Raw genomic sequence first — 21,240 nt, forward strand, 5'->3', positions numbered from 1 at the left:
AATAAACATTATATAAATTATATTAAAATTGATTTAACCCTTTGACTCTCAAGTGGCATAATGTCTACTACTGAACTGAGTAGTGTAATCAGCATATGTTAATTCTGGGAGCAAATATGTTACCTTGATTAGAAATATTTGTAGACAAATAAATTTAAGTTATTTTTAATAGATTCTGATAAATAGTTAGTTGTGTTTTAGATTGTTTTCATGTCTTTAAAAATTTGTATGCTAGATTAAATATTTTTTTATACATTGTTTTTTTTTAACATGGTACGAACAGCATGAAATTAGCGAGATATTCAAACAAGTGGATAATTAAGCCCTAAGCGTAGTTCATGTATATGCTCTTGAAAGAAATCATTATTATTTGGGAAAGTCACAATGAATACAAAGAGGTAAAATATAACACTTGTAAACGTATATTATTTTATGTATATAAAACAATGCAAGGCTGAAGGCTTCATCGCTTAGGCTGCAGGTACTTGATGTTCTGATGGGGCTTGCTCTCTCGGTTGATATTCTTGTAGAAACCGAAACCTCCTCCTCCTGTCCGCTTCCGAGGCCTCGAGTTCTTGCTGTTAGTCACTTCTGAGCAATATGTTAAGGAAGTATCTGTGAGATATTCAACATCATACAATTTAGAAAAGATGAAAACCTCTAGTATATTTAGCAACAAAAGAAAAATATAGACAATATTCTAAAACAACAAAAAAGCGTTTTAAAACTTTACAAATCTTAACTGTACTCGTATATGGAAAATATATGATTAACTCCATTCTTATAGCCAAAAATAATTTAATTACTCTAGAAACAAATGCTCATCCCTACTCTATACATAAAAGAAACATAAACATAACGCGTCACAATTTGAAAATGTACGAATGAAAACCAAGCTTTATGGGAATGGAATTTCTGAAACAGCTACCGCAAAACATTCGAGATGAAGCAAATCTGACTATACTAAAAAGAAACAGAAATGTTTTAAAATACATAAAACTTTATACTCTTTAGAATATATTTCCACCACCTCATAGAGTCAAACTATAAAGTAAAAATGTGTAGTACTGTTTATAGTTTGCTAAATAGTTTTAGGTAAATGTAAAAATTTAGTTTAATGTACGTACATAGTATAGTGCTATGTATGCCACTATTAAATGGTATGTATTCTTAGATAAAACTATTTGACATACAAAGCTTCTTATGCCCTGTCAGTGTTCTAATAAGTTACTTAATTAAGTCTTAACTGAAATCATCAGTAATATATTATTGCAACTACCAAAATTATTAAAAATCAAATAGGAACCTAGTAATATGATAAGATTTGATAGAAAAGTCAAGATAGCAATTTTTTTAGTATTGCTGAAAATTGAATATAATAATATAACTTCTCCAGTTTCATTCATGTAATGAAAGGTTACAAAATTTGTTCTCTACATTTAACTCTCTTCATTACACATTTTGTCTGTGGTAAAAACGCTATATTCTGACATTTTAAGTTATTATTATAACACATTTTAAGCAATATTTCTTGTATTAGATTAAACTAATGTTCTCAATCTAGTTCAAACTGTGTTGTATTTCTTCCCTTTTCTTTTTTTTGAAGGAGATGTCATTTCTTTATTAGTTATATTCTGCCCATCGTCATGTGCCACTGGCATGTGTGAGGATCTTATAAAACAGAATATGGAGGAGAGACTGAATTACTGCTGTACATACCTAACTTTTATTGTGCAACTTAATTAAACACCGTTTTTCAACCTCAACCCATTCCAATTTCATTTATACAAACCCTCTTCCCTCCTTAACACTCTTCTCACACCTTGTCTGATTAGTTATTGTTTATACAAACTTTTACTCAAAACATTGAACTGATCACACAGTAAAAATTTATTGTAATGGATTTTATTTTAATATACACAAATGTAACTGACGACGATGTAATATCAACTATCTATATAAGAAATTAATATTGATTGGTAAATTCAACTGAGTAAAGTTACCAGATTGAAATTAATGTATAGTATTACATTTATAAAATATAGATAAGTACTATTCAACTAAAGTAAACATTAAATAACAATAGTTTTACCAATAAGTCTGATGTTGCTTTAAGATTTCAATTAAATTACTTTGTTATACTATTTCCTGTAATAAGAAGGAAATTTCCACCGAAATGATAGATCTTGAATCCCATGTCTGTTTGAATGCTGTACAATTGATGAAGATGGGGTGTGGGGGGTTCCTACTAAACATTTGCAACTCACCGATCTGACACAGGGAGTCGTGCATTTCGTTTGAAGATAAGTTAGGGCTGAAGGAGAAAATCAACTGGAAGGAGGAACAGGCAGGAGAAGGTGTATCGACAGAGCTACTCACTCAGGGGGTTCTCATCCTTACTGCCACAATCCACATATAAAGCTGAGTTCGCTCTACGGAATTTTCCTGATCTTTAATTCACCAAGGAAAACAACAAAGGGATTGTTCAATTATGTAAGTGTCGCTCTAATTAAATATATAGCTTACAAGAGAAAACAAAACAAGTGCTAAGTACCAACTCGAGGTTGGTGTGTTAACAAAAGGATACGCAAGTCGACGGCAGGCGGGACGGTGAACCCGAAGGACTTGGCGACCTGAGCGAGATCCAGTGTAGAGACATCGAAGATTAGCTTCAGGTGGTGAGAGTCATAAGCCCTCACATACGACTTGAACGCCTCCTTGGCTGACTTGTTGAGGAAGTAGTTCTTAGATATCAGCTTCTCCAACTGCAACAGAGTCAATTCAGAATGATTTGTAAAGATTCAAATTGAATTGTTGAATGAAAAAAAACTTTTGAAAATGTTAAAGAAAGACAGAGTTACCTAAGTGAAATAAGTTCACTAAAAATTATGGGTTATGTATAATTTTTGTTTTGAAATTTAACTGTGAATTTACACTCAGCTGTAACCGAATAATTCTTTATTTAGGAGAGGCCGATCCCCTTTTAAGCCTTAATCCTCCGTCCTCATGGGCCACTGACCTTCCTCATGGGCCACTGACCTGTGCGAGGATCTAATTAAACGGAATAAAGGGGAGTATCATACAGTACAAGGTCGATGGTACTGATAAAAAGTGCTTCGCCACAGACAGGATTTGATCTTGCGCTATTTCTAACTCAAACCCAAAGTCCAACATTTTAGACTGTTCTGCCATAATCCCAGTCAGATAGTTATATAGGGATAGTTCAGATACTCAGCATGTAAACAGGAAGAATGAAGATTAATTTAGCAAAATTTTAAAATTTAACTAAATTAAAGTAGGCCTACCCTTTAAATTAAAATGTTTAATTTATCCATCCTCCCTTATGAGATACATGCACGAAAAAGGTTAAAAAGACAATAGTATTGATATGCAAAGGATACTGCATTCGAATTTTTTTGTTTCCTTTCCAATTGTTCATCACGAAAGGAAGAGGATACTGCCATTTGTGACAATTTTGAATTAGAGAATGCCCCCTTCAGGTGAAATCCATTCGAATTGTGTAATAAGCCAAAAAATCAAACTGAACCGACAAAGAGACAACCCCCAATTATTATCTGTATGCTATAAATAAATAAATAAAAAAAACAGCTCGGACGAAAACGAATTGGCTTATTTCACTAACATACGTTTTACTTTCATCTAAACTATCCAAATGTTATTGCCGGGAAATGAGTGTCAGCACTTCTGTAGCGCCGAGCCAGATCACGACAGGGCAGGACGTGTTGTAACAGAGCGACAGTAACGGCCTCCAAGTTGTCATTTCCGGCAAACCGACAACTCCCTTCCGGCGCCTTGCCTTGCCTTCCGTCACCGGCAACGTTCGTCTGCAAGTGCGACACCGGCATCTTGTTACTGCCAGCACGGACGAGCTCGACGCGGTCTTAGAACAGGGGAATGTTGGCTCGCGATCACGCAAGGGCCACGCCCGTGTAGGCACATACACAAGGGTTCTGTGCGTAAACACTAGGTGCAAACTCAACATACTAGAGAACTATTCATTCTATAATAATATCTCAAAACGATGTTTTACATAATTGAAATATAAAACAATGCTAAATTACAATAATATAAATGTAAAACATACATAATGTATGTAATAACATATCAACTTAGTCTTACTGCATCTTCACAGAGTTAATAGACAATAAGCCTAATACCTAAATAAAATATGATAAAACAATCAAGACAAGACTTAAACGAACATTAGGAAATAACATTAGGCCTAATAGAGCGAAAAAACCACCCTAAACGTAAACTAATTTTCAACAATATAAGTACAAATACAAAAAAAATTACGTTTTAAAATGTTTACTGGATCCATACACCTAATATAACGAGATCATACAGGAATTGCACAACCATTATAATACAAAACCAACTAGGTTAAAAATTAGTTTATAATATAAAATATTTTTTAAAATTACGTTAAATTATGCGGTTTAAGTTTGATTGAATACGAATTTGCATTTATAAATCCAGGACTTGAATTTGGGTAGCCCTCATCAAGCGATGCATATATCATGTGGGGAAGGTAGAACTCGACGGAACTTACTCGTTTCTTAATATTGTATTAATATAGTAAAAATGTTTATAAAATAATAATTACTATAATAAAAAGGACGGAGCTGTGTAACCGATCAATTAAATGCACGAGTCCAAATTACGAGCGGCATAGACCAATTATCGGAAAATAATAATAGTATTCATGAAACCTAATCCTAATTTAACTGGCACTGAACATATGTTGACACTTTTAGCTGAAGTTTAGCATAGGGGCTGAAACATTTGTATTTGTATTACATTTTGTGTCTTGAAAGATACAACGCTTCTTAACGCTCCCTTTTCTAATTACTGTCCTGATAAGAAAATTCGAAGTTTTAGTTAAATTATACTGTAACTGTTAATTTTAGAAAATGTAAAGTATAAAATGCTTGATAAAGTAATGCAGAGATAGATAGCAAAGGCAAAAAGCTTTCATCACAAATCTACGCGCGAGCTCCCCACAGTGCCGCTGCCGGTCCGCTGAACTAGTTGGGGTTATATCTGACTTAGGATTGGGTGGGAGTAACTAATACGTTTATCAATATCAATGTTTTATTTAGTTTTTAATACTAAGCACCCACGAAATATACAATTAGATTTAAAAGTAATTAAAACTCATAGAAGTACATACTTTTCCGAGGATTTAATTATTTTTGGTATGCCTTTTAAGAGGAAAAACTTGAATACGCAGCTATACGTCTATTTGATAGTCAGAAGTTCCATAAGAAAGGGAAAATTACCAGTGGAGGTCATCCCTAACACAAACGAAATTGTTATTTCCTGTACAAATGACATGGTGTTTACGTCTTTTGGTGGCAAAATCTACCCATGACAATGATTATGCAATCGAATTTTGGTGGGGAAAATGTTATTCATAGCCATTTGAGATAACTTCATTAAAAACTAAAAAAATAGAAATTTTTTGATCACATTACAAGGAATTACATACACTTAAAGTAGGAGGCAATTTTCTTATCAGGCCCAAATAAAAACTGCTGATAATAAAAATGTAAATCTTTTACAATATGTAAAGGAGTTATAGCTTCAGGGACTCATATATTTTTCTGAAATTTTTTATGAATTATAAGGAAATTAATTTTTAGTTAAATATAATTTGATAAAATTACATGATTTTATTTTTGTTGGGCGTTTAAATTGACTTATAAATTTTAAAAATATGTCACTCCCTCCAGTCATTCTTCATTTATATACTGTAAAAAGTTGATATCCTAATCATCAGCAGTTTTTCTTTGAGTCTGATTATAAAATATCCCAAAATTTCTATTCAAACTCCTAGAGCTACTCGTAAAATAAATACTAAAAGCATTTTTTTTTAATATTTTTCTGTTTTTAAAAATAATATCGTAACTAAAATTCTTTAAAAATGAAAAAAATACTACCAGATGAAACTGATTGCATTACAGTACTTTACATCGTACTTAATGTTCAGCGACAGAGTCACGGTAATAATATCGGCGTTTACGTTACGACAACCGCGGCGATCACGATAACTGACCGCGAGTTTATTTTCTAACTTTGTACTTTGTGGTACTTGACTCGCAAGAGAACATCATCACTTAACGTATCTAATCATGACGTAATATAGGCGATATCGGTACTTATTTAATTGTATATACGTGAGAAATCTCAATCCTGTACCCCGAACGGATCCAGAGAAAAAGGTATTATGAACATTACAAAATTAAAGTGTGAGAAATAGGACCAGTTTAGGATTCCCTCGACACTTGCGTTAGCTGGGATTGAGACAATCCAGACACTTCAAATAATTGGCTATGAGACAATTTTAGCCCTTTTAATAACTGACCGTGGGACAATCTCTGAATTGTTGTTATATGGCGCATTCGTTCATTTCGGCACCCAACTGTAAGACCATTGCTGCGGTTCGGTGCATGACGTAAATAATTTGGGAGGTTTTCAGAACCAGGCTATAAGATTATCTATAAAGTTTCTGAGATAATTTCTTATCCAACTGTAAGATAATCTCTACGTTTTCGTTTGATGAGTTGAAGTTTCATTTATAATTTGTGTGTTATAAATGAACATAAAATCTAAAGGGTTCTACATTTCTATTTAAATGTAAAAAATGTATTTAAATACAGAGTGTTTAAAATTCCACATTCCTGTTTCAGTTGACCTACATAGATGATTATAAGAAAAACTTTTTTTATATTTGAATCTCAAACAAGGTTTGTGATGGGTTTTGCATCATTTTTGGCATTTGAATGTTTTACATGATGAAAATTTGCACATACGAGTACTTGTTAACTTGGTCTCTTCTCTATTATTTTTGTGAGATCGATAAAATCATTGAATTTGTAATAACACCATACAGACAACTTAGAACGAAAGATATATTCCCTGAAATTAAATGTTACATTCCAATTGGAAAATTAATTAATCGTGTGGAAATTCAAGTGGCTCTTTATAATTTATAATACATGTGATGTATTCATGTACACTACATAACTGAAGTACTCATTATTTATTTGTTTAGTTTATCATTTGTATCCCACAAGGGGTAAATCCAGTACAGAAACAATATGAAAACACCAGGTTTAAAACAATTTATTTGCGGTGTAGGTGCGATTATATTTATCTCTCCGCAATAAATAACACTGGTAATAATTCGCTTGTTGTCAGAAGGTGTGTGCGTAACAAAGACTTGTAAAACGAACCATTTCTTCTGCCGAGGTCTGGAGAGTATAAAGCATGAAATGTACAGTATCACTGCCAAGTGGCTAATCACACACATCTGTTACTCGGCTACAATGTTGGGAACCCTGTCTGATCCAAGTTTTGATTTAAAGCGGTTGAGTGGATGGAGTGGCGACACTGACACACTGCCTATTGTAAACCCTATAAAATAATGATATTTGTCAAGGTACTCAAATTTTACAAACATGTTCTAATGTCACTGAAATTTATTGTTATTGCACTGTGCATGAAACATTTATTGGACTCAACTCTTAAATTATGGTCATTACAACCAAAATATGAACTGAGTTTTTCATATACAAGGCAAACTAAATTTTACCTCATGCTTTGGCCTAAAGTTTCTTCTATTCTTTATACACCACATATATACCAATACCTTCTAACCACATATATATCTACGTAATTACGATATTTTATAATGTGTTATTATTTTACGTAATTATATATCTATGGTATAATTAGTATTAAAATAATAAGTAGAGAAAAAATTGAGTTCTTTATTACGATAATTGGCCAAACTTTAGAAACTTATCACTAATAAGGTTGGAAATAATTTCATTTCTGCTTGTGTGTCTACCCAATGGTAAACTTTCATATTTAATTGTGAGTTAAACATGATTTTAACTCACTGTGAGTTATTTCTTAGACATTATTTTCACTGCTGGTTGCTCAGAAATAAGACAATTACGTAAATTTCAATGTATCTTATGTTTTTTCTACATAAAAAACTGGAAATGCAGTATTATTCCCTATTATGTATGTTTAATAAGCAATTATTTCAGTTTTTTAATTCAAAAGACATTTTTCATTCTTCCACATTTATTTTAAAAGCGCTTTCGCCGGTTAAAGCATCATCATTAAAGCAGAAAATTATTTCAGTGACAATGATTCATAAAAGCACTCAACATAAATTTTCTAATAAGATTTTGTTTAGCGATAGCTTATATGTAAATGTTCTAAACATTACGAAAAGTTACTATAAAAAAAGTTGCACTAGAAAGAGCATGATGTACGAAAGAACTGAAATGAGGTTGTTGATGAGAATATCTGTGGGTGCATCATCTGGTTGCACCTGAGCTCATGGTACGAGATAGGACACAGACCTATAAACCTGTCTCTTCTGGAATAATTAGTGAAGCAGAACTGACAGCCTGCGCTACTGCCCGACATGAGTCACTGTCACTGTCACTGTACACCTCACTTCCTGTTGGCTCATTTATGTCCTACAAGATTTACGCGTATGCAAAGGTAGAACCTCTGAGTACAACACTCTACTGTAATTACTTACATTACTTGTTGAGAAGGTATACATAAAATCTGCTTAAGTACAGCTCTTATTTTTTCCTGTTCTGACAATCTTTGTAACAACTAAAATTGAATCTCTCGCGATCTTAAAAATTCTAAACATTGATGTTTTGACATGTAATGTTTCTTAAGGCTATCCCTATAAAACTTTAATAATTTTCTTCTTTTTATGGAAGTACCACTCTATTGTAATAGACATCTAAAAATTTAATGGTGTGAATAATTAAAGACCTGTTTTTAACATTCTTACTTTTGCAACAAAATAATTATATATTGGAAAAGTTTCAAGATCCATACAATTCTAAAATGGTTTAAACATAGTAGTATACTGGATAAACAGAAAAAGTACTCATAAATGTATTTAAAACTTATCCGTGATTAAATTTACAGCCATCTTTTTTTGATAAAGCCACTTTTTGCTAATATAGATGGAATCATAATCACATTCATTCTTAAAAAAAATATTTTCCTCTCCAAATATCAACTCGGGATGTTTGTGTTTAAATACCATAACATTTTCAAAACCTTACAAAAGTAACAACTATATTTAAGGTAATAAGAACAAAGTGCATTGACCATGCCATATTTTAGTACTCCATATCTATGAAATATTTTGTAGATTTTTCTATTATATCGAATTTGAATTGTAACATTTTTCTTGTAATACTTTAATTAACAATCTAGTGTAAAAGTGCTTGAATTTTGAAAAGATACTGTATAAATGAACTCATTCTGTATTGTATTTAAAATATACAGGTTTTTTTTTGTTTAAAGGCTGGATAAGTCCAAATTTTCAGATAAAACATATAGTTCATAAGAAGCGCAAAATTGAATATAAATTTGCTCTATGGTACAATGAAGACTTACACAGCTCCAAAATCAAGTTTGTAAATTGTTCAAATGTGCAACATCAATGTGTAAGCACTATTATATGAACTTCTACATAACATATTAACTATTTGTAAACATACGATGACTACAAGAATAGTTGAGCTGAACAAACCTAAGGCATTTCACAACTTGTAGACTTATAAATAACAGAACCTACACCTTTGTCCGCCCGTGTGTGTGGTTGTGAACGTAACTCATTAGCCACGCCGTGTAAACAGGGTGGAAAGGACGTAGGAGAGGATTGTCGGGGGTTTAATTAATTGTTGTTATTTACGGCAGTGTTGTGCCTCCCTGAATGGGCACAGGTGACAGTGGTGCGTATAGGAGTGTCCTTGTAGGACAGAACCACCTCTACACACATCCATCTCACTTACCGCATATTGCATCATCTATTATTTTCACTTTGTGGAAATTCAAGTTAAAAACTAATATCCGAATGTTTTAGAAGTATATCATATGCACTTCAATTCAATTGCTAGGCAAAATTATTGACAAATTAAATAAATTAGCCCTGTCTGCCTTATAACCATCCCACAGAGATGCAAAATTTCCAAAATACTACCATTCTTTGAAAAGCTTGTATTCCTGAAGAGTTAAGTATTAATATTATGTGTAACCAGACTAATAACAGTTGATGGGTTCATGTCTTGGAACTGACAGATACAGAAGTTCTATATATAAAACAAATCCAGTAATATTTTACTAAGGAAGATGAAATTAATTGGCAAATATTACAAAAGAAAACTTGTATACTAAACTCTAATCCAAACGTATATTTGTTATAGCATTCTTCCCTGAGGTGGTTTCTCTGGTTTCGACACAGTTGCCAAGTTTGTTCAAAGACTTATCATACCTCTCAACCAATTTGAAAATACCCTTTTCATAAAAACTTGCTGCTTGCTCAGATAAACAAGAGTTCACTGCTGTTTCACATCGTCGTCATCATTATAACGATTGCCACTGTTGTTTGAGGCGGAGGAACAGATGGTAATCACTCTGCGCAAGATCTGGACTGTAGGGTGGGTAGTCAATCTTCCCAGCCAAAACTGTCACATAAATCATGAGTCTGACGTGCTGTGTGAGGTCTTGCATTGTCATCGAGAAGGATAATTCCCTTTGTCAACATGCCGCGTCTTTTGTTTTCAATCAATCTGTGTAGCTTTTTCAGAGATTGGCAGTATATTTCTGCACTCATATTGGATCCTCGTTGCATGACCAATAAAACACCATGCCGATCTCAAAACACCAACACCATGATTTTGTACTGGGACAGGGGCTGTTTGGCCTTCACCTTTACACGCGAAAGTGTGTCTCTATTCCATGCTCTGTTACTTCGACTCAGGCATAATATGCGAAACTCATGTTTCATCTCCAGTTACGATCTAACTCAAAAGAAGCCGTCACTTTCTTCGTGAGAATGAGTCAAGAACTTAATTGCACACTCAAATCTTTGGTTTTTGTGGTCCTCTGTTAGGAGTTTCAGGACCCAATGGAGCACAGTTTTCTAAACTTTACGTGTTCAGAAACAATGTTGTAAAGCACTGATCTCGACACGTTAAGAAATTCGTTAGAGACCCGTTATTGGTTTGTCATGGCCATCTTTGAGGTGTCATATCCACTTTCACTCATAACAGTATCACCCTACAATTTTCAAATGAATTTTGAATGAATCAATTTTTACAACAGACAGGTTCCTTGCTGACAAAATCTATATCACTGAGCAAACCTCACACACATGATTTCAGTCATCTAGTAGTACACCACTCGACTTTTTATACTAGAAGCCTTGTATATATGAACAATGCTGTTCCATGGACCTGGGATGTCTCAAAATCTGTATTATATAGGTTCTAAAGAAAAATCTGATCAAGTTGCTAATGGAGGAATATATATATATATATATATATATATATATATATATATATATATATATACACACACACACACACACACACACACACACACACACACACAAAGTCTCTATGACATACTACTTAGTTCAAATAAGATTTACATATTTGTAACATGTTAGTGTAGAATTGTGTTGTAGAAATGTATAAAATGTTGCAATACATAAGACTACATGAAGTAATATTTGGGGTAAAATATGCATAATAAACAATAAATAAATAAATAAAATGCCATTAACAATAAAGAAATTTGCATCTTTAAAACAGAAACCTTTCCTACAGAATGTTCATATTTTAAAGAAGCGATATGTTTTCTATCTCGATTCTCAGAATAATAAGATAGTGACCATCACACAACACTTTACGATACTTAAAGACCTGTGGAAGTTATAAAAGCCTGAGGCCGAGGCAATCATGCAAATGAATGATGCTGATGAACACAGAGTGTAATCTACAAGGCAGGCTGTCCGATGTTCATGCAGCCTTGACCATCATCGCTTGGGAGCTGCTAATACACGAAACAGTGCAGACTAAGCCATAACTTGCCCTTGTTGCCATTATTACACAAAATACAAATTGCTGCTAAACACTTGCCAATGAATATTTTAATAAAATTTGAGGTGTTTCTCTATAGAGGTGTGTGCAAGTATAATTAATACCTTGTTATAACGACGATAAAAGATGTAATGAACGCTAAGTGCATAAAAAGGAACATAACCATAATTGCTTTAATGAGATAATAACGTGAAGAAACAGCACCCGTGTATAAACTCAAGAGAAGTTTAGTGACAAACAACATATTTATTTAAATGAAGTTGATTTTGAGTATCAGAAGGCCAAAACGAAGGGGTTTTTAAGAATTAATAAAAAAGTATTTAGTGATAAAACATGGGAAGATCTTCTAAGAAATGAGGAACTAAGAGATACAATTAAAATTAATTACTGAATTCTGATGTTAAATCATCAACCATATATAATAAATCTTGAAATGTAAGTAAGTAAAGATAAAAATAAATATGTTACAATAGCATTAGTAACTGACTTTCAATAACAGTATTAAAATGCTTATATTGATTATGTGGTTGATAAGCTTTAGCTTTACCATTTTCAAAACATAAACAATCAAATATACAGATTTTATTTTTATAGTACTAAGCGTACCAGGTGAATAAAGTAAAATATATACATTTTTAAATGAGTTGTTAAAACCATAATGAAATATAAAATACAAATGGTAAAATGAGACAGCTAAACTTATTGATAGACGTTATTTTACTTTAAGGAATTGGTTCATTAAATAAATTGTAGTTGTCTTGTTAAATTATTATAGCAACCATCAGTAACAAATGTAGTTTAATTTAATAAAATACTGATGACAGCCTAACCTGATGTTATTACAACAATGCATTAAATAAGTTCTTTACATTTTAATACAATTCAAAATTGTAATATATGTAGTTTGGATTTATTAAAAATATTTCATTTGTTCTCAATTTAAGTATTTCAGTTTAGTAAAGTATTTTCAATTGTTTACAAATATAAAATATTACAAGATAAGTACACCACACTACTGTTGTAACAGGCTTTGCTGAGGTTGCACATGCAAGATTTCCGATCTATAGCTCATTTTATTCTTGAGACATTCTACGGACAGATAAACAGACAGACAGACAATCGTACAAAAAAGAGGTTGATACGAAAATTAACGTATCATAGAACTCTGTTGTTCCTTATGGAAATGAAGTTTCATACAAAACTTAGAGTCAATACATAAAATCTTTCTCAACATATATTGTCAGATAATATATTCACATTTTTGTTCATTAAATTGGGTTTCATATTGGTGTTTAAATAATAAAAATATATGCACCAAGTCATAATAAAATTATGTTGTAATTGTTGAGATGGTTTGGCTACGTGAGTTAATATGTCACACGTTTGAATTTCTTGTGGGTGTATTGAATTTGTTTCCAAATTTATTAATTCTGATATTTATTTTCTTGTTGCCATTCTCGTTACCCATAAGACCAATGCAAAAATATTCTCTAACACTCAGCCAAATCCCATGGAGTGACACATACCATCAACTCAGTGTTTCTTATATATAAATGAAGAATCATGAAAAATTTCAACTTTATAGGTCAGTTATCATGCAGACAGACAGACAGACAGAAATACAGGTAAAATTTGTCTGGCCCCACAAATTATAGGCTTTGTTAAACTTAGCCAATTTTCTAGATACTTCCTCTATAATGTTATATATTACAAAATAAATTTATTTTAATAAATTGAAAAAAAAATACTTTAGCATCAATAACATCGGCACATATTGTGTAGCACTTGATTTACTCTCCAACCCTTCGATGCTGCTAGCTACATATCGTGCAAAGCCACTCAATATGGTGTTCAAACAAAAATAAGTTTTACAAAATTGTCAGTCTCACTTCAATGTTTTACAATCAAACCTCATATTTAACAGGACAGACCTGTGTGATTCAGAAGTTTCCAATCTTTTCTCGGAATTTACGATAAGAGAACCGTGCCAAAATGAAGTGGCCACGTGAGATGTGAATCACCGGTACTATTCTGTGTCAGGCATCGTTACCACTGCTCTGATATGCACCAGAGCTACCAGAGCCAGGAAGCGTTGTGTCACGATAATGCGAAGGTATATTGATGTTAACTTATGTACTATGCTGCTCGCTGCGTGCATCGTCTTGATTTGTTAACAACCCTGCTCCAACCGCGGTCGTGTCTGAAGTTCGAGCAGACATGTTATCCTGTTCCCCTGTTTTAAAGTAGTCATAATATTGGTGACATTGTAAATTTATTTTATATCGTACTCAACTTCAGTCTGTACTGTAATTTTATACAACATGATGTTTAATGAGATTCTCTAAACCTATTTACACTTTAAAAGATACCCATACATATTTTTGTATAACAATGTATACAATAATGATGAAATGAGAATAACTCGGAGTATTAGTAAGCTAAAAAGCATATTTATTCGATAAAAAACTAAATTAATTAAGGTGTTTTTAGTGTTGATCATGGGCTAGCAACTTCAATACAGACAATAATTATCTCAATAGCCAGCTTAACTGGTGACCATTTTGATTTTATCTAATAAGAACAAATCTAAACTATAAATAGTTTTATTAACTATATGACATCGCTTCATATTGATCGCCTTAATAACATAGTTTAATATAATCATATACTTTTGTTACGTTTTGAGTCCCGTTCCTAGTGTTAATAATACAAATAGTTTTTGTATTGTTTATAACTAATCAAAAGTTAAATGATCATAGGGAAACACACACGTAGTAAATAAACCATCTGGGGGGAGATAAAATGATCACTTCCAAATCAGGTACAGCCAATGCACTAATGTAATTGTCAAGCTTAGTATTTCATGCACTTATGCTTATTTGGAGGTATCCACAGGATCTGAGCTTAGTAAACAGTTTTTAAAACCCAACAATTAAGTTTGTATAGAAAAATGTAAGAAATGGGGCGGCGTAATAAAATCTGGAGCTATAGTTATACAATTCAACTGACAATTACTACCTCTTGAAATCAGGTAATTTATATATCTTGGAACTATTAGATCAGCTGATATCTCTTGCCATACAAATCTTCGTCTGATTGACTCTCTCTAACATGATGATTGACGAGTTTGGGCATCTATAGATAGCATAAACATGGCCACTTCATACCTACTATGATATCTGCAAGGAAAATTTACGTTGTTTAAAAAATGTTGAGATTTTCTTCTTTACCTTTTCAACAATATCATAATTGACAACCAATGGTACATTGTCTATGAAAACTCTCAGTCTTCTCTTTTACTATGTTGTTTTATCGTGCACAACTGACTCTGCAGAATTCTTCAATAACGTCACTTTCAGAATAATGCTGAAAAAACTGTAAATTACTGAGCAATTTTATACAACTATGGAGAGTGCATCTTGTACCACAATACTTATAGAAGTTGATGAGAACAGTTTACTTTTCCAACAGCACTCTTAGAAATATCTTCCATTTCTACAACATTCACTTTTAATCTTCTACTAAAATTTACTCTTCATCTACAACAATCATTTTGACTCTTGCAGGTCTCGATCCAAAAAGTTTACGAGGAACTATTTCCAGAACAGTAGCAATATTCCCACAGGCAGAACATAACAAATGGATTTAGTGTGTGAGTCACGCATATAGCCGAGTTTAAGAGCTCTCTGTTAGTGTGACTGCAGTAAACTGGACATTTCACAAGCTTTGTACGCTGAAGTATTCAGAGCAGTGTGTCACTTGCGGTATAAATAATGTCAAAGTGATCTGGTGTAGCCAATATCACGTAAACATTGGCTGTCGTATTAAGAATAAAATATATCACTTTGAGCTTTATTGAAAAATATCATTTATATTATTTATCCAACTAATTAGAGATTATTGGGAGGAAATATTTAATGCTTTTCTTTACTGTAAAATACTGACACATGATTTTTTTTCGTATTCCTTACGGAAAGGATAGTCTAGTCCTACCCTGCCTATTGCAAAAGACTATAGATCAGCAAAGGAAACAAGGTGAATTAGGACTAGAGTCAAGGCATACTCTGGTCGAGGATTTGAACATACACAATCTCTAACATAGACTCAAAATTTAGACATCATACCATGTAGTCATGTAGCCTAACTCACCCATAAAAACAATCAAAATCTCCCATAAAAATTTTTAAATTTGACACAACGTTTTATCATTTAATATGAAACACCTAATACATTCAAATTACAGTTTCTATAAAACCGAGCTTTGGCTAATATTGCTAGATCAATACATCACCAAATAAACGATCTGGTTAACAAGTCAAACCAAATATCACAACTAGTCTTTTTCTTTCTATATACTTGTAGAGTTTCCATCCTATAAAAGTTCCACTCTCTACTTTTTTAATAAGATAAATAAAGTTAGGATATAATACTGTAGAATGTTCTTAATGTTTTTCTTAAAATAAGGCTTTTTATTTCCTGCTTTGTTCTGCTGTGCGGGTCCTGGCCGGCCTTCCACCTCGAGAAGCCTTTAGGACAGCATTCTCAAAGTGGCATCTATCTAAATCATTGAAGTCATCCCTCATGCTGTTTCATAAAGAAACTTGCCTAGAATGAAGACTATCCATGATCATCACACGCAACATGACTTCTCCTTACTGATACACAGAGCTACACTTTTCTCTAAGAAACCTTCCTATATTGGAGCAAGACTATTCAACATATTTCCACAAGACTAAAAATTGTGATTCTATGACCTTGAAAATACGACTACGCAACTGGCTCGAAGGTAAATCGATCTACATCATTGAAGAGTTCAAGATTGCAACAAACACTTTCCTTTAAAAGAAAAATTTACATGTATTTGAACCAATTTCAGTTTTTTATATCATTACCAAAATCATGTAAACCTTTTCTTATCTTGATGAAAATGAATAACGATTTCTGATTTTTATTTTTACAAATTTAATGCCGACAACTCAGTTTTCAAACAGAAGCCCCCATTTGTTAACTCACCACATCAATAATACACAGTACAAATTTCAAACGGGTTTGCGGCGAATTGGAGAGCGAACACAGTCTAATCAATTCTCGTGATATAGCCACGTTGCTAATTTATGACATCAAATCACATGTGAAAGTTAAAATAAATTAATAAAGAAAAGATAGATTAACTTTATATTGGAGTAAATTCAGATAGTAAATTGTATCAGTTACAAAAGAAATTCGTATTTTATAAACAGTATTAACCGAGATATTAAAATTAATACGTAGTAGTTTGGGTCCTAGATTGTAAGTAGAGGGATTTACTTCTGTTGTCCCCTGCTTTCACCCTGCATCGTTCTCTTTCCTTCATTGGCTTTGTCACTGAAAACACCTGGTATTGCTGTACAAGCAAGTATAGATGGTCAAACTTGTTTCAGAATTATTGCTTCAGGATGAAATGAAAAGTGAATTTATTGAATTTATGTACATTTCGATAAATAGTATAATACGCAAATTTCTCTGTGAGCAGTTGTAATTTAGATAAATTATAAAAGAAAAATTGGTAAACTCGCACAGCCATATGTTGAATAAATGAAACACATAACAATAAAGTGTTTATTTAGAGTGAGTGAGTGTTGAGGTGAATAACTGAATTGTTATGGAAGTTTGATATGATATTGTGGAACATTGTAAAATCTTATAAATTTATTACAGCAAAGTGGGACTATACACAAGTTGAAATCTTATAAATTGGGATTACCAAAGTGAGGTTATCTAAATTTATTCAAATTAGGACAAACATCATGTGGGGATAGCCGACACATATCAAAATGACTTAACCAACAAGGAGCAACTTTTAAGAACCCACAATAAATTGACTACCAAAGTAAAGCTAGCCTGATTAAAAACATATTCTCATCTCATGCTTACGAACTGATACAATCTGACCACCCATGTAGACAACATTTTTTCACACATCACCGATCATATACAACACAATCACACTAAAAGCTAAATCTAAAACTAATCAAATGTTTTTTTTTATACTACCCCCCTCCATAAAACTGGAAGGTAGTAAAATATTTAATATTCTTTACTTTGAAAAGCACCCATTGTGACAAGGAAAACATTTATTATATTTTTACATGTAATTTAACGTTATAAGAATAATTTCTGATATAATTGATTGAATTTTATACAATTTATTTTCAATATTATGTTTATTATTTATTTACTAATGTATAAAATAAAACATTTTGTAAAGTTGTGATTTTGCTTAGAGATAAGATGAAATTTTTTTAACACATGTCAGGTTTCATTTTCGTATTCTTTCCATTTTCCAAAAACAAACGGAAAACCAATTGCAATATTTTAGTCACCACCCCATTCTTCCCTTTTGGGTAAAGATCTATACCAGTACTTGAAGACAATTTTTTACATTTCTTGAAGATTCTAATTTGATTATAATTATTTAAAATTTAAGAATGGTGGTTGCTGTATTTCCATTCTATACAAAACTGCTTTATGCATATAGCACATTGGATTTTTATTTTTACATGGGGTGAAGAAAATAATTTTAACAAAGGTGAAACAGTGTGAGGTATAAAGTGAAGAGAATGTTTATGAAAATAACTGTTGTAACTTTAAAATGTAGAGGAAAAACATACATCTCATATTTCGGTACTTTGGGATTATATCGACCACACCCAGACATGAATCGTTATTTGACATTTTGCTTCTACTGATTACTAGATTAGCGTAGAAAAATATTTTGTCAATATAAAACAGGAATTGTCTTATCGCAAACCCCTCCCCATCCTCAGACAGAGGTCAAAGTTGAGCGTTCTAGTAGATAACGTGATTGCAGAGTCTCACCGCCCGTTCAGCTGGTGCGTCGCTTTGTTGTACTACTGTGTTTTACCTTTACATTTCTCCAAACACAAAAACAAACATTACCAAACAAAAAACTAAACTCTTTATTGAAAAAAACACTCAAAACTTGTTTTTATTCTTGATCACACTCCGCCACCCAAAGTGCAAGTGCCTCCGGCCATCAGCGCGGGCTTCGGCAGCACCTTTGGTGCTGTCCCGCGCTGATGTCAACGAAAGAAAAACATCCCTCGAGATAGTACCTATCAGTAAAATATCAAATTATAGAGGGGCTGATCAGAAATATAAATTGAATTGTAATGGAAAGGCAATTATGTACCATGCAAAAAACTTAAATAATCATGTGATGCACGCGCTGCCTGCCGTAATCGGGATTCTCGAGAAAGATAAGATAACAGCGACAAAAATACCGATCACAATACCTGGAAATGCTTGTAAGTTTGTAATTTGTAATTAAAGAGTTGTTTTTTCGTTCTATCATGTTTGTTTCTATAAATTTATATTTTGTGTTCTTCATACTGGTGTGGTCGGTATAACCCCAAAGTACCCATATTTCTATTTAACATTTTTTAGACATTCTTCCTGAGAAGATGAGAAACAACAAATGTTTTATTATAATTTTCCATTCTACGAAGTGTCCAAAAAGTATCCGACCTTGACATCTGGCATGAACTGACATTACTCGGCGGCAACGGCAAACTGGTCCCCTTCAAAGTACTCCCCTCCACAAGCCACTACCTTATTCCAACGCTCCTCCCACTTCCAGAAACACTCCTTAAATTCATTTTGCGGAATGGCTAATAGGTCCTTCGTCGCATTTTGTTTTATTTGTTCAACATCGTCAAATCTTTTTCCTTTCAAAGGAATTTTTAATTTCTGAAATAGCCAGAAGTCACAAGGAGCTGTCAGGACTGTAGGGAGGCTGTCGTAGTTGGTTGATGTTGTGTTTGACCAAAAACCGCTGAACAAGATTTGAGGAATGAGCTGGCGCGTTGTCGTGGTGCAGGATCCAGTCACGGCTTATCCACAGTTCAGGTCGTTTCCTTAGCACTGCATCTCGTAGTCACCTTAGGACCTCAAGATAATACTCCTTATTCACTGTCTGGCCTCTTGGAGCATATTCGTGATGAACAACGCCGTCCTGGTAAAAAAAAAAAACTGTCAGCATTGTCTTGACATTGCTTCGACTTTGTCTTGCTTTTTTCGGCCGTTGCTCTTCGCGAGTTTTCCACTGTGAAGATTGAGCCTTTGTTTCAGGGTCATAGCCATAAACCCATGACTCATCACCAGTAATAACTTTTTTAAATAGCCCTGAGTCACTTTTTATCAAATCCAGATTGTCCTGTGCGATTTCAAGTCGACAGTTCTTTTGGTCTTCTGTTAGCAGCCGAGGAACAAATTTTGCCGAAACACGGTTCATTTTTAAATCTTCGTGTAAAGTGTTACAAACTGACGATTTTGATATTCCTAAATCTTCTTCCAGCTCTCGGACAGTCAATTGACGGTTTTCATTAATTGCTGCACGAGCAAGTTCAACATTTTCAGTGTTTCTGGCCGTTGAAGGCCTGCCAGATCGGTCATCACTCTCCACTAATATGCGGCCATTTTTAAACCACTTAAACCACTCTTTTACTTGTGTATCGCCCATAGACACGTCACCATAAACTTTCCGTATCATAGTAATCGTCTCTGATGCTAAATGTCCAAGTTTTTGGAAAAATTTAATGCAAATGCGCTGCTCAACACGTTCAGTCATATTGAAATGCGACGCACATGCACAGCAGTACTGTACGGAACAGAGCACTGTGACTCACTGAGTGACCGGATCATATTCAATGCCTAATATGGGAAGGAGTAGGCTCGCCCTCCCCTCCAATAACCGGTTCGAGCCGGTCAGTTACCGCCGCGGCCGCCTACTGGTCGGATGCTTTTTGGACAGACCTCGTACTTGCTCTTGTGTTTTGTTTCATAATGTCTACGAACATTAAATTCTTTGAGAATAGCAACAGTCTGGTTGCAAATAAGACATAACGCTCTATTATTGTTATTGATCATAAAATAGTCACGAGTCCACTGTTTATTAAATGCACTGCTCTCAAATTCAACTTTCCTTTCTTTACAAGAAGCCATTGTTATAAGCAATAAAACAGAAATATAAAAGACACTGTCCATGATCACTATGCACTTCACGAAACATCAACTTACACTCGCACTAGTTGTGATTGTTACTAACGCTGGAAAGCGACTGAAAAGATTGACGCAACGAGCTTATTGGTTTTGCCTCAGGTACAGTCGTAGTAGAGTACAACAGCACCGAGCTTTCTGTCTGTATATTTACAGTCCTTACTACCACAGTACCACTTACTATCTATCGCTCAGTGGTTGATCGCTACTCGTTTGTATCTAG

General features: G+C 33.4%; 1 protein-coding gene across 1 annotated transcript in view; it reads right to left on the reverse strand.

Annotated features, from left to right (window-relative positions):
- Window positions 1-399: 399 nt before the first annotated feature.
- Window positions 400-21,240, reverse strand: part of LOC124362947 (ATP-dependent RNA helicase HAS1-like) — a 50,601-nt gene continuing 29,760 nt past the window's right edge. Inside the window, exons 12-13 of the mRNA XM_046817846.1 lie at window positions 2,588-2,765; window positions 400-591 (exon numbers count right to left, since the gene is read on the reverse strand). Coding sequence (XP_046673802.1) covers window positions 464-591; window positions 2,588-2,765 — 306 coding nt within the window. The 3' untranslated portion in view covers window positions 400-463. The remainder of the gene's footprint in view (window positions 592-2,587; window positions 2,766-21,240) is intronic.

The sequence above is a fragment of the Homalodisca vitripennis genome, chromosome 5 (genome assembly GCF_021130785.1).
Source record: "Homalodisca vitripennis isolate AUS2020 chromosome 5, UT_GWSS_2.1, whole genome shotgun sequence".
Taxonomy (NCBI): domain Eukaryota; kingdom Metazoa; phylum Arthropoda; class Insecta; order Hemiptera; family Cicadellidae; genus Homalodisca; species Homalodisca vitripennis.